The 15167-nt window shown below is 38.7% G+C and overlaps 2 protein-coding genes across 5 annotated transcripts in view; one reads left to right on the top strand and one right to left on the bottom strand.

Moving 5' to 3' along the window:
• The window catches only part of LOC119910789 (nesprin-2-like), a 157418-nt gene extending 153963 nt beyond the window's left edge, over window positions 1-3455 (top strand). The window contains exons 128-129 of the mRNA XM_038729597.1: window positions 84-133; window positions 1286-3455. Coding sequence (XP_038585525.1) covers window positions 84-133; window positions 1286-1496 — 261 coding nt within the window. The 3' untranslated portion in view covers window positions 1497-3455. The remainder of the gene's footprint in view (window positions 1-83; window positions 134-1285) is intronic.
• A 916-nt stretch (window positions 3456-4371) lies between these two features.
• The window catches only part of esr2b (estrogen receptor 2b), a 40516-nt gene continuing 29720 nt past the window's right edge, over window positions 4372-15167 (bottom strand). For 3 of the 4 annotated variants that reach the window (XM_038728481.1, XM_038728483.1, XM_038728480.1), the window contains 4 exons: window positions 13700-13833; window positions 10151-10334; window positions 7031-7363; window positions 4372-6488 (listed from right to left, as the gene is read on the bottom strand). In XM_038728481.1, coding sequence (XP_038584409.1) covers window positions 6374-6488; window positions 7031-7363; window positions 10151-10334; window positions 13700-13833 — 766 coding nt within the window. In that variant the 3' untranslated portion in view covers window positions 4372-6373. The remainder of the gene's footprint in view (window positions 6489-7030; window positions 7364-10150; window positions 10335-13699; window positions 13834-15167) is intronic. The other variant, XR_005445586.1, reaches the window with a different exon arrangement.

Here is a 15167-nt window from a genome sequence, read left to right as displayed (position 1 = left end):
ATTATATTTTAGCTGTAGGTGTCCACTCCATCTTCAAAGCATGACCAAAGTGGTTAAAACCTTCAACTTGTTTGCTTCTTCAGCAGGAGGCCGGTCTACAGGCAGCTACAGTTGGACGAGCAGAGACTAGAAGGTAACTTTTCCAACTTTGTACTTGATTTGTTTTCTGTAATTACTGTAAGGGTTGAGCCTAAGTTCACCCAAATTATAAAAAAACAGAAATCATTAGCTAACGTCTAGCATTATCTTGCCGTGCAGACAGTTTTGAGATTTCTGCCTCCGCTCAGATACACGGGAGGTTTGTGGTGGTTACAACATTTTACCAGTTATGCATCTTTGTAGAAACAACATCCTTTTTACTTTGGATAATTTACAGACCTCACAGTCAACAGTTTTTATGGGGACTATTTCTTTGGTAGAAAGTAGTTCCAATGAAATATCCATATAAAATGTGATTCAGAACGTTTACAAACCAACAAAATCACCCATTTTACAATCAAGAAAAATTTGTACGGTCTGTGGATTAACCAGAGTGACGGGAATAGTTGCATTAGAATTTTTTAAATGTTGACATTTTGTGAGCACCATGGGAATCTCCCATATAGTGTTTTTTGTAATTTTGTTGAACCGACTCAAAAACATTGGAGGCTGGAAGACCATGGTCATATTGAAGTATCAAAGTCCCAATTTTTATCTTTCAGTATCATCTCAGTCATCCTCAGAGGTGGAACTTGAGATGTACTTGAAAGGTCTGGAAAAGCCATTAAAGTGTGATTTCTGTATTCTTAAATCTGGGCCCTATTTTCACATATTTTGGTGTTGAAATGACTCGTGGGTACAAGAAGTTTTGAATCTGTGCAGTAGATGCTTCAGCTATTACTGCACAGATACTGCAGCTATTTCTGCCACTGACTCCCGGTGACCCCGTGTGTTTAACAGGAAACTGAAGTGTCGCTCCAGGACTCGCTCTGAAATCTCATGAGAGGCGAGTTGTTGCAGGAATTATGACTGTGGAAACGAAGGAGAGGAGTTGTGTTAGAATAACAGCTCCTCTATGTACACAAAAAAAACTCCTTTGGTTTCCACCAACAACTCGCCTCTCACAAGATTTCAGTTTCTTGTTAAAAACCAAAGGGGGTCACCGGGACTCCCTCCAATCCCAAAAATGAGAAAATAGGGCCCAGGTTTAAAAATACTGAAATTACCCTTTAAGGCTGTTTTGTGAAACTACTGCTGCAAAGAAGAATGAACTTTCACCCTTAACATAATTATCTGTAACATCCAGGGAGGGGAGGAGGGAGTCTTCCCCACAGCGACCCCTCTTCTACCGGGTTCTACGAGCTGCCTTCCCTCTACACCTTCTGTTCTTCGTGCTGCTGGTTCTGGCCTGCCTGGTGCCTCTGTCCGAGGAGGACTACAGCTGTACACTGTCCAACAACTTCGCCCGTTCCTTCTACCCCATGCTGCGGTACACCAACGGCCCTCCGCCCACATGAAAACTGCCATAACGCCCAGCTGTGGAGTTAGTTTGAAGACTGAAAGACTCGATCATATGGAGGTCTAAATCCAAAATGGACCCCTTAACAGTGTTAAGGTACAAGACACCTTCTCCCTTCCACAAAAAAAAAAAAAGCACCGCCCTTCATATCCGAAGGTTTCATCTTATGTGTTTGACTAAATTTTATTGGTGTATTTAAAAATGTTTTTATTTGTGAAGGTCCACAGTCAAAAACAGAAGCCATATCACTGGTTTTAAAGTCATCTTTTATATGTAGCTTTACCATCTAACGTCCCACTGAACAGCTTCAATATAAGAAAAAACAGGTGTCAAGAGTTATTTTAATATCTACAGTATATTTGCAATTTTTGTACTTTCACTATAGTCCGTTGGATCTAATTTGAAGGACAGTTATTACCAAAGCATCCAGAAGGAGGACTACGCCAGCCATTTTCTACCACAGCAGCTATTTTTACTGTTTTCCTAGAAAGCAGCCACTTGTTGATAGCAGATTTTGTACAGAAGAAAAAGGGTGCGTTGTTTTTGTTTGATTTAGAGGTATTAAGATGCAACTTTTTTTAAATGACTCATCTGCAGACATGCCTTTCTGTAGCCGATAGAACTTCCATACTTTACAGATGATGTACTTGATGCATTTTGTATATAAGGGCAATCTACTGAGAAAGAAGTAGGTAAATTATTGTTTCTGTGTAAGAGTGTGGCACTGCAACCTATCAAAGTCATTTAACATGGGCAGTAGTTTTAAGTTATTTTATATGATATTGATGGATTTTAAAGTCATACTGGCTTGTGTAGAATTTTGGCCCTCCCTTTATATGAGAGCAGATATAATAAAATGATATTTTCCTACGATTATGTAAGCTTTACGGACAGTGTTTTTGGAGGTCAGTTTTGAATATTTCAGCAGGTTACTCAACCTAGAAGTTTTGCAACAACAAAAAAAAAAAAGGCAAAGATCCTCAAATTAAAGCTGCATTAAGCAATTCTTGACCACTAGGGGGCAGAAAGAGTCTAAATGCACTGACTTAAACACATCCTTGATACAACAAAAGCTGCACTTGATTTGCTAACAGAATAAAAACTACCCGCGTCCTCCTGCAGACACAGCAACATTATCATCCCACAGGAGATGTGCACTCCTGAGAAATATCTGTCTCGGTTTCTTCAGTGGCTGCTAGCTAATTCAGACGTCTGCGTTTTGTTGTTGGACAGGTACCTACACATCGGTTACTGTTAGCTAGAAGAGGCTAGGTTAATATTAATGCAGCAATACAGGTCTGGCAGGGAATGTTGTGTCGAGATTAACAGGAAGCTTTTGTAGATTATTACATGACATTGTCATTTAGACATTTATCGAAGAACACACGGCTACATTATCTTATGTCAAAACTATACCCATTTAAGAATAATTGTCATTCACAACTTACCCAATGCTGCCCGAATTGGTCCCATGGAGTAAAGCCCTGCAGGCATCAAACAGGTAAAATTATTTTAAGGATTTAAAAATATACGGTTGTCGTTTATACTGTAATGTACGTGTGGGATTTACCTGAAAGCTGCTTTGAGACACTCTTCAGTGGTGCAGTTGAAGGACTGGTGTCCAAATCTTAACAAGCCAGACTTTGAGTAGAACATGAATGTAAGTGATTCTTTGGGCATTGAATGTAGCTGTGTACATGCACAATCAAAGATCATTAAATGTACGTAATTTACATCATTAAATATTGAATTTAAATGTTAAAGCGAGTGATTTGAAACTCAGTGTTCTAATTTGTACATAATGTCAGCCTCACACTCTGCTCAGAAGGCCAGCAGAACAAAAAACAAAACGACAAAATGTGTGTAAACTTTGATTTATTTTGTGAACTCTTATTTATGGGATGTATAGATTGTCATTTTTGTTTGACAATAAAAACGGTGTTTGCCATGATTTGAAGCTGTATGTTTACTACGAGTATCGCTGGGTTACAGAAAGACCCTGGTTAAGAGCTGACAGGTTTGATAGGCAAAAACTTCAACAAGATCTGAGAAATGAATTTTGCACAAACTGCCAACAAAAACATTTTTTTACATCAGATTTTTGTGTGTGCGATTGCGCATGCAAGTACAAACCACAGACATCAGGAAAGAAAGGAACATGAACATAGAGGCAGTATGCGTGACGTCTAAAAACAACCTAAATTATGCGTTTGGGGCAGTTAATCCAAACTTCTGAGACATTTATGATTTCAGTTTGTTTGGTAAGCTCAAAGCTTTAAAAACTTGGACTGTATCAAATAAAACTGACTGTTGTCTTCCAAGGGAGGATTAATGAGAATGTAATTAAAAACACCGCAGTAAACAGGTCCGAAACACGGAGGTAAAAACGTGACAAGATGACAAATAGTTTTAGAACATGTAGCTGACAGTTCCACATGCCTGAAAAGCCAAGAACAAGAACCAGCTTTTTCTTCATGTTAACATGCGAGAAAGTGCATAAATTACAGCAAAGAGCACTGTTTAGATACTTTGTTGAATAAGGTTAACAAAATGTTTTAATAAGCAAAACTGAACCTAAACTAACCAAATATAAAAATGCATATACACTTTTCTTTCTTTAGGAGTAGAGCAACATCTGAATTTGCTTACATTCTGAAAATCATCAGCAGGACACAAAGGGAAGATTTAAAAGAAATATGCTGTTTTACTCTAAAAATAATATGTAAAAATCAATAGTTTGTCATTTTCACTACCTGCACTAAAAGGTACAGCGTGACTAACTGAATACATTCTTCAGGTTTGATGTTAGTTTAAATTGGCCACTGTGGAAATAAGCTTTGGAACTTGTTCCAAAAGAATTGCACAAAATATTGATCTATTATACTATAATACAGTATAATGAGTAAGCATTTAGTGTTTACTTGTTTAATAGTAAAAATTTGATTGTATACAATACCATTAAAATTGTTGCAAATTTTAAAATCTGATAAAATCCCTATCACAATGTGTGTATTAAGTTAATCTGGCCAGTGTTTAAAAAATGTCTTTACAGAAAAATAAACTTGCATTTAAACAGTTTGAAGCTAACATTTAATTATAAAATTTGGTAGTGTAGTTGGTTAAGCTACGCTGATGTTAGCATATCAACATGGTAACATTTAGCATGTTGGTACAGCTAACAAGAATCCAGTATTACAGGTATCATGTTATGAACTTCAGTATACATTAATGTATATTTTAATGTGCAGCAAGTTAAACAGGACTGTTTTTTTTCCTCTTTTGCCAGTGCCAAGTAATTTAACCGAGTTTAGCTAGACCAGGTAGGCTTCAAGGAACATAGGCCTAATGCACACGTACAGGTGCATCTCAATCTCAGAATATGGTGGGAGAGTTCATTTTTGTCAGTAATTTAATTAAGTGAAACTTTAATATATTCTAGATTCATTACACATAAAATGAAGAACTTGAAGTTGTTTTGTTTTCTTGATTATTACAGCTTACAGCTCATGGAAATAAAACATCAAAATATTAGAATTTTATAATACAGAATATATAAAGCAGAAATGACAACAAAAAGTTACGTTAAGCACTGAATACTTGGTCAGGGCTCCTTTTGCATTTTTGAATTCCTGCATCAATCCGCTGCAGCATATCAACTTTTCCTCAATATTAAAATTTCTTGAGATGGACCTGCATGACTTGCGTCCCCCCCCCCCCTGTTTTTCGGGTAATTTAATTCAGAAACATGGTAACAGTAACATTGCTAACATGGTAAAATCATTATATGCTAGCATGTTACAATTACTGTTAAAAAGTACAGATGAGGCTGACAGGACTTAATTTATTAGCTTTTAACTTTAACCGTATACATGAAGTATACTGTATACATACAGTAAATAAGCATTAGGTTAAATGTGTCTGCTTTTTTTTTTGCTGGTGCCAAGTAATTTAATTCTGTAAAACATGCTAATGTTTTAGCATGTGGTTTGGCATGTTAGCTTGTTAACATATGGCTTACATAATGAAGTTAGGTCAGAACATTTAGCAAGTAATGTTTAGCATGTTATGAATACAGTACAGTTAGCAAGTTATACACACACAATAACTTTACCATTTATGATCTTAGGCTGTCAGTTTGAGAGCTATCCTGTCACCTACTAAAGTGTACCAAGTTGAATTTGACTCAGTTTTGCTCGCGCGAATGTTGACTAAGAACATATCTGGGCCACATGCAAATCCAGCCTTTGTTTAACCAGATGAACAGAGAAGAAAGCTTCTGTTAACAGTCATTTTTTTAAAGGCCACAAACCGCTGCTTCTTGACTTCACTGACACTTAGTTTGTACAAAGAGTAGAAAAATCCTGGATGAACAGGCACAGATTAAAACACCAAAGTACACAGTAGTGAAGGAGGAAAACACCAGTGTGACAGAAAGATTTTTAAAAGTTATATGACTAACAACGCTTATAGACGGATGCTTACGGTGTTGACCACATGCACGTTTCTGTAAGTCACTGCAGATGGTTTGTGGACGGCTGGCTTGTTCTGGATGTTACACCGAAGTGAAAAAGAGATACAAATACTGTATATCAAAAAAGAGCTCAAACTGACTGGCAGAGGTTCAGCGGTGTTCTCACGAACACCTAATGTAGTGCACATTCACGAGAAATATTTACGTACACAAAATATACATTCAATCGAAAACAACTTTTTTTTCCCCCCAAAAGACTAAAAACATCTCAACAAGAGAAAGAAAGAAAAACGTTACTCACAACAGCACGTTCTGTTTTTTTATACTTTTCTTTTTTTCTTTTCTCAATCTCTGGGGGTTGGAAAGCCATTAAGGCTGAGTCTCAGTTTGTCCCTTCAGTCCTGTCACCCCAGTAAGGCAGTTTCCATAACAACTCGATCAGAGACGATGTAGTCTGTTGCTTCCACTGGTGGACCTGCATCTGCTGTGTCCAGTGACCACTGCTCCTGGTGGATGTAACTGGAAGAAAAGTTATTTACAATTATTTCACAGAGATAAAGTAAATTATTGCATTATTTAAGTACTGTTCTGAAGAAGCTGCTTCACATACTGAGAGTATTTTAACAACTTTAAACATGAGCTCATAAAACTTTACTTGTTTTCAGGTGTATCTCAAAAAATTTGAAAAAAAACTAAAACTTTACAATCTGGTTTCACATCCAAATTACGTCCATCCTACTAGTTACAGAAAATGTGGTTTCACACAAACTAGACACCCAGGTGTGCTGAAAAAAATTTTAAATATTTTGAAGAGTGTACAGGTGCAGCTCAATTATTTTTTTCTCTCTCAAATGTTTTGAGATGCACCTTTCCTTTTTTTCTTGCATCTTTCCTCCCCACCTCACACCAAAACTAAACTCTACTCCTCTTCACTAGGATACTTTTATAGAAGATAGTTGAATACCTTTCTTTATATTTACCAGTAATAACATTAATTTGGTGGTATGACTACTTTAAATTAACTTAATGATCTTAGTTTGTCCTCCACCACTGTAACTTACTCATTGCTGTCAATGTGAGCCACAACTAAACTCTGGAATGGAGGTGATGAATGGAGGGCCAGAGTCTGCAGGTGTCCGTCGAGGATCGGGGCTTCAGCAGGTTCATGTGGAGGCACAGTGGTGTGGTCAGCGCCGGTCTGGTCTGAGTCCGGCTGTAGGTGAGACGGAGGCTGGGGGTACTGGTGCTGGTCGGAGTAAGTGTCAGAGCTCGGCGAGGACGATGGTTGACTGCCGCTGCTGGATGTGTTGGCGTCCAGCATCTCCAGGAGGAGGTCGTACACTAGCACCACATTCTTCCTCTTCATGGTGGACAGATGATCCATGCCTTTGTTACTGTAGAGCAAGAAAAGACAATAAGTCAAGCTGACAGAGCAGAAAGATTTTTACAGACACTGATTAAAAAAAAGCCAAGTCTCGCAGATCATGATGGAATTAAGTTTTTTCATTTAAACTTTTGGCTTTAATTTAGGAAAAACTTTAAACAATTACCATTTAATAATAAAAAAAAAGTTTATAAATTGTTTTAAAATTGTGTGAAATATTATTTTAAAAAATACCTTGAAAAGACAAATAATTAACATCTGCAAATTTGTTTTTGGAATTATTATCCAATGGGCTTTATAAAGATTTGAAAGCCCCAGGGGTTACAGTTATTGATAAAAAAAAAAAAGCCAAGATCATGATGCGGAGGTGTTAATACAGCTAATACAGCAAGTGTGCCAGCTGACTGTAAATGGCGTCAACTAGTATTAGTAACCGATTGTGTTACGGACCTAGACACTGGTGTTTTTCTCATAAACACTTGTCACTAAACATTGTTTTATTTTTTTTTAAATTACTTTTAAAATATGAATTATTTGTCTTTTTAAAATTACTTTTAAAAATTACTTTTAAAAAAATCTTTTAACATTAAAATTTTGAAAACATTTAATAAAAAATGTAAAGAAATTTGAATCCTTCAAAAAAAAAAATTAAATATTTTAACACTTTCAAAATTGTGTTTGGAAATATTATTATCCAATGGAATTTAAATCGCTTGAGAGCCCCAGGGGTCACACATATTGATAAAAAAGCCAAGTCTCACAGATCCTGACAGTTATGGTTGTTATTTCAAGCTTTTGACTCTACTTCAGTTTCAGCTGGACGTGTGTAGAAACAGCAAATATATCAGTTGTTCCAGCTAACTGTACATAGTGTCACTTAATATTAGTAACTGATGGTGTTACGGACCTAGACACTGGTGTTTTCCTCTTACACATACATTACGTAAACGTGCATTTATTTAAATTTTAAAAACTACTTTTTAAAATGTTAATTTGTCTTTTTAAAATTTGTACATAGTTTTTCAATTATTTTTTTTTAATATTTAAATCATTTTTTTAATCATTTAATATTTAAAAAAAATGTTAATTTAGTTAAAAGATGTTAATTTAGTTTTTTTTTAAAAACAACTACATTTTATATCCAAATAACATTTTCAAAATTGTGTTTGGAATTATTATCATCCAATGAGCTTTAAAAACATTTGTGAATCCCAGAGCCCTGTTTCAGAAAGCAGGCTTAAACTCTAAACTTATCCCTGAGCTCTGGGTTGATTGAGCCTGAGGTAGGAAACTCAGAATTTTCGGTTCCAGAACAGCTGATCAGAATAAGTTCAATCAACTCTGAGTATGTTGAGCCTGATTGAAGCGCGTGCGTGGGGATGAAAAAAAGCCATCATCAGTGGAGCTCCGATACTACGATTCACCATGGCAACGGGTTAATAAAGGCCGAGCCTCCATTTTAAATGGGGTGGAACTAAAAATATGAATGCGTGCCAAGATGGGCTCTAAAACGTAGGAGTGGAGGAAGACTCAATGCGTTAACATTATTAGGCTGCTACACAGCGTTGCTCATTCATCATTTACCAGACTGGACTGTCCTTAATGAATTATAAAGCGCTACAGCCCATTACATTCAATTTTAAATAGGATGGCTATATTTATTAAATAACAAATATAAGACAGTTTACTTATGAACCTGTGAATGTAAAGTCACAGTCACACCCAGCAGGTTAAGCTATTAATTATATTTTGCAGTGGAAAATGTGTCTATAGGTTAAAGTTTTAGACGTCTATTTTACATAAATAAAATCTTGCTCATTTCGTATTTTATTAATGCTGTCAAAACACATAACTACGAATGTTCCAATCAGTGCAACTACAATATGAAAGATTACTGTTCATTGATCAGTTTTATAGGTTAGCCTACATATTAAACACTGATTACTGCAATAACGTAGCACACAGTAAGTGTTTTCAGTGCAACTGTCCACAAAGTCACAGCGTTAAGGACAGACATAGATTTTATTGTGGGCTGAGGATAAATCCACGATGTGCGGAGATCTGTCCTTACATTGCTGACAGATTGATCATAAAAGAGGTCATGTTCAAGATCATGTTTGGGTAAAAAAGTAATAGCCTATCCAAACGGGATTTTAAAGCTTTTAAAGATGTAAATGGGTTCAGATATGTGCTTTGATACACAGAATGAATAAGGAAATGAAATGGTGTGTCAGACAGCCGCCTCAGGCTCCGCAGGAGGGCAGGAGTTAGGGAGGAACTGCCAGTTACTGATCTAGGGATTATCTGATCTCGCTCTCTGAAACGTTTCCCTCATCTCTGGCTTAACATTCTCAGAATTTTCACTAATCCCGCTTTCTGAAACGGGTACCAGGAGTCACAGAAGTCTTACAGATCTTGACAGAGTTTTGATTGATGTTTCAAGCTGTTGGCTTTATTTAGCAGGATGTGGAGATGTTAGGAAACAGCTCATTCTCTGTATACCAGGTGTTAAATTGTTTATCTAAAATTTTTAAATCATAATAATCAAAATAATTGATAGGTCTCCATCCTTCAAGAACTGTTACATCAAGTGTTCCCTGTAAGCGACCAAATGTCAAGTTTGGTATACATATTCCTGTTGCACACACAAGCATTAATGTAGGTGTATGTTTCTGGACATACTAATAAAGAAGACAGAAACTGGCTTGTCTGTAAATATCTGAACGTGTGTGTTTTTTCCATTTTCTCCTCTGGATTCTGCTGCGGTTTCATGATTCCCTGACGTCTATGGCTTTACCTGACGTGGCGGATGTGGGACAGCAGCATGGTGAGGTGTCCGAGGCGCAGAGTCTGCTGCTGGGTCGACAAGCCAAGTTTGGAAATGGCCCAGACCAGAGCATCAATCACAGAGTCCAGCAGACGCAGCAGCTTGTTCCTGCTCTCCAGCTCTTCAGCTGTCTGAGGGGAGCTCGTACACAGATCTGCAACACACAACATAGCAACATTTTACCAAGCACACACTCTTATCGTTTTTACAGGTAAACTAATAACGTGCCAAAGTGTAGGGCCAATTTTGATTATTGTACAGTCCACATAAAATGTAAGAATGATCACATAAAACCTCCTTTAGATTGTGTTGGACATGACTGAGGATTGAGCTACGAAAACAACTTCTTCTGCAAACCAAGAACTAAAATCCAGCCATTAGTTTGTGATGGTCAAAGGAAAATTTTGGCCTGATAGTGTAGCTAGTGGAAAGGTAAGCTAATTAATTAGCAATCATCTTCTGGGCATGAGCGATATTCAAACATCTCAAGACTGGCCAATCAGCTAATATCGCCATCTTTGAGTCTCACTGCCAGAGGCGAAATACAAAGAGTAGTCTTCTCTTGTATTAATATTGGGCTATTTTCATTAATTACCACAATTAGCTATGTGTGTGACTTTTGTTCACAGGCAAAAACTACCTCATACCATCACTTTGAAGCACTGGATTATTACATAGTGCAACATTAACCATATACTACCTGCTTTAGAAGATAGACTTTTGTTAATCCCGTGAGGGGAAATTCAATGTTTTCACTCTGTTATTATTATGTTAGTATTTACACACAGGTCTGGAAGACACACACATGCACAAACAGGAAGGGGAAATTAGTTCTCTGCATTTCACCCATCCTAGTTAGGAGCAGTGGGCTGCTATCATACGGCACACAGGAGCAGTTCAGCATTGGTTCGAGCTGGACACGATCCGGAGACCCACCGGTTTCCAAGCCACGGCCTAACAGAGTGAGCTAATACAGCCCCACACACATGATATTTCCTGTATTGTGCATGGAAAGAGATTATAAACTCAGCAAAAAAACTGACAGAGCTGAAGGGGAGTAAAAAGGGTTTCGCAGTGAAAAAGTAGCTGCCTGCTCTGCCAGCTCCCATTGGCTGGATGCGGATGTCCTCCAGATATTTGGCATGCTACATATCTGGTGTGAGAAATGTGTCAGGGAGCCGTTTTCACAGCCTGACTGTCACCGAGCTCGCTGACCGGCAAATCGGGCTTAAAATGGTGTAGTGCGAACTACGCTTTACAGCAGTAGCCAATTAAGGTCACAGATATAAAAACTTGAGACCTCTTTACTGACTCTGAAAAACACCAAAAGAAAGATGCCCCGGGTCCCGGCTCATCTGCATGAACGTGCCTTAGACATGCTGCGAGGAGGCTTGACAACTGCAATTGTGGCCAGGGCAATAAATTGCAATGTCCGTACTGTGAGACGCCTGAGACAGCGCTACAGGGAAACCGGAAAGACAGCTGATCGTCCTCGCAGTGGCAGATCATGTGTAACAAGACCCGCACAGGATCGGTACATCAGAACATCTCCACTGCGGAACAGGGACAGGATGGCAACAACAACTGCCCGAGTTACACCAGGAGTGCACAATCCTTCCATCAGTGCTCAGACTGTCTGCAACAGGCTGAGAGAGGCTGGACTATGGAAACCTATGGGCACTAACCTACTTTCGTTACACCATACAGGACTGGCAAAAGGTTCTCTTGACTGACGCGGTATTGACTCACCAGGGATGATGGTTGGACTAATGCTGGGATTTACAGGGAAGATATCCTCCTCCCTCATGTCAAACCTTGAGGGCTAGGCCCATTCCGGCCCAGAAATGTCCGGGAACATGCATGTGCCTCAGCGGAAGAGTGGGATAACATCTCACAGCAAGAACTGGCAAATCTGGTGCAGCTGATGAGGAGGAGATGCACTGCAGTACTTTATGCAGCGGGTGGCCGCACCAGATACTGACTATGGTTACTTTTGATTTTGACCTCCCTTTGTTCAGGGGCACATTTTTCAATTTCTGTTAGTCGCATGTCTCTGAAACTTAATTCAGTTTATGTCTTAGTTGATGAATCTTTTTATGTTCACACAAATATTTACACGTTGATTTTCCTGAAAAAGTGAGAGGACATTTCTTTTCTGAGTTTATACGGCACCACAACCCAATCCAAGTTGTGACATTTACACAAAGTTAATTTAAAAACCATTTACTTGTTAAAAGCTGCGTTTCTTCAATGAAACAGTAACCAACACTCGTAAACATCTTCAGTCCGGCTCATAAAAGACCCTTAATGACATTGTGATGGACATCCAGAAGTTACACTAGGGGGCAGTAGAGAAGAGACGCTGTAGATCACCCTGGACACCCACCACCGGGACAGACTGAGCAGTTGAGCCATCACGTTCCCTCTGTCCAAATACATAATTCTAAAATTCCTTCCTGTTCTCTTTCACTTCTTTCACAATTTGTTCTTTTTTTTCCCACCCCAGCTGCAGCGGAGCTGGAGCGGAGTCAACAGACGGAACAGGGTCTGGCACAGAACCCTGTGTGCGAGTGTGTTAAGGAGGAGCTTTGTTTAACTCTGCGAGGACATGCAGAGAGGTCGGTCACCTCAATGAAACCTGTACAGTGGCTGCTGGCAGCGCTGGGTGGGGGTGGGGCACTCTGACCCGCTGGGAACACATGAAAGTTTAAAAAACAAACGGCCTGCAACAATAAACTCAATCTTCACAGGTCATTTCATCCAGAATCTTTTCAAACAGGCTGAAAGTTCTGCCAATCCAACTTTTGTGGGAGGATCACCTAGTTTTAATGAAATTACATCCAAAGAGTGGAGAGTGCAACCCTGGAGTAGTACACTACTTAAAAAGGTTATTTACACAGTTGAAAAACCGCATGTATTGTCCCACTCTAGATGCACGACTTCCATAAACTTTAAATCCGTGAAATATTTCAAACTTGCACCCCGCAAGCTGCCAAACTGTGTATTAGTTATTTTTTAATAGTATATATAGCATGTATTCGTAGGTTTAATTCAGATTTGTTTGAAAATAAGCTTTGTGAAAGACACTGGTGCTGATTTATTTAAATAACTCCGGAAATATTAGGGCTTTGTATCAATTCAACAAGTTGCTGTAATGCCACGGGAAAGATCAGTGCTTGTTTGGTTTCAAATGCACAGAACACTCAATAATAAAAAGGTAGTTTATGTCAAATAATCCACAAGCACAAGGATTTAGTAACCAGTTATTAAAACAACATGGGGAAGGTTGGGTTCCCGTTTGCAAAATACCCTGATATGTTCAACTCTGATACAAACAAATCTCTTAAATCAAGCCTTTTATCTGTCCTTGTAAACGTTAGATTTATGCAGCAGGCTTATGAACCAGTTCAAATGACAAACATCGGCTGCAGCTAATTAATGTTATTCATCTTCCAGCTAAAAAACACTTGTGTCTGGTTAAAGTGAAGGCTGCGGTTTGTCTGCGGCAAGAAAACTCACTGGAGTTGAGGAGGATCATGGCCTTCAGACAGACGTACTCCTCCCTCTGAAGCTTCAGCTCACGAAACCGGGAGGTGGCTGCAAGCAGCATGTCGAAAATCTCCATGAAGCCCTCAACACACTGTCCCTCCTCCCTACAGAGACAGAGGAAAAAAAGTCAAACTGAAGAGAAAAGGAGGGGAGATTTGGAAAGGCAAGAGGAGAAATTTTTTTTTATAAAAACAGAGGGCGAAGAGGAGAGATAACTATTTAGATCACCAGAATATTCCCGTCCTGTACTTTGCCTTTCAGAACATCTATAGAAAAAAAGACCATGGGGAAGAGAAGAGAAAGTCCAGCCAGGCTCTGTTCTTAATCCTTTATCTCTACTGCTATATTTACTTTTATTACTACTCACAAAATGTCTGTGTATAAAGGCCACTTTTTTTACACCTGGCATTAAAGGTGGGAAAAGCAATTTATTTCCAAAGCATTGAAATTGACAAATTGACAGCAAATCAATAAATCAAACGCTGACACAAAAAAAAAAAAAAAAAAAACTACCACTACCACTGTGATGCAAATGTTTGCAGTGAACTGGAGACACTCGTCACATCTGTTCCCAAAAATTCTGAGTGTTGATTGGCTAAAAACATTAGCCCAATTATCTTCCAAAACTTATCACCTCCGACAAATTCAACAGCAAACGCCTCCCAACTAGGTGATTCACACCTAAAAATCTGTTTCATCTTCTGAAGCTGTAATTCAAACAAGAACAGTGAGTGAAAAAATTAAAAACAAGAGGCTGATTAAAGTGAATGTGAGAATGGTTAACAATACGTGACAGAGAGACAATGAGAGGAGACCCAAATGGCAGAGAGGGAGAGTCCTTTACAGGGGGGAAGTTAGAAAGTGACTACTTTCTGGCTGTTTGAGCCTCTGGTTGAGTGAGAGGATGGATTTGCATCCAGGATGTTTTCCTGAGCTGTCCAAGGAGAAAGGGCTACCACAGGCTAACGGGGACCACTCCACAGAGAAAAATAAGGCTGTGTTATGAAAACACACCAAGGTTAACCTAAGCCTATAGTGATAGTTTCCGTGGTAGTGGAGGAAGAGAGGTCAAACACTACCCAACCCACCAATCGAGGAAGAAAGACTGTTTCTATTGTCCTTATTTAAATTTACTCTTACTGCTGCTTCTCATCAACAAACGCCATGAAAAGACCAAAACCCACAATGAATATAACCATTAACAAGCAATGTATGCATCACAGCCTGATATATCGTCTTCCTCTGGGCCGTAGAGCTCCTTTGTTGTCCAAAAACTAACACATCAATCAGTATGACTCAGTACGAACACACCGTCCTGCTGCCCCAAAGACTCACTAGAGCACCACATGTGGATTCATCCGCAACTGAAAATAGTCCCCAACAAATGCACTATTTCGTCCCGTTTCAGCAACAAAAATGTTACTCCAGCAATTAAAAC

Source organism: Micropterus salmoides, unplaced genomic scaffold (assembly GCF_014851395.1).
Source record: "Micropterus salmoides isolate LMB-PRFRI ecotype aquatic unplaced genomic scaffold, ASM1485139v1 Ms_hic_scaffold_19, whole genome shotgun sequence".
In the NCBI taxonomy this organism is placed as follows: Eukaryota; Metazoa; Chordata; class Actinopteri; order Centrarchiformes; family Centrarchidae; genus Micropterus; species Micropterus salmoides.
Note: the sequence above shows the minus strand (reverse complement) of the source record. Positions and strands in the feature narration are given on the sequence as shown.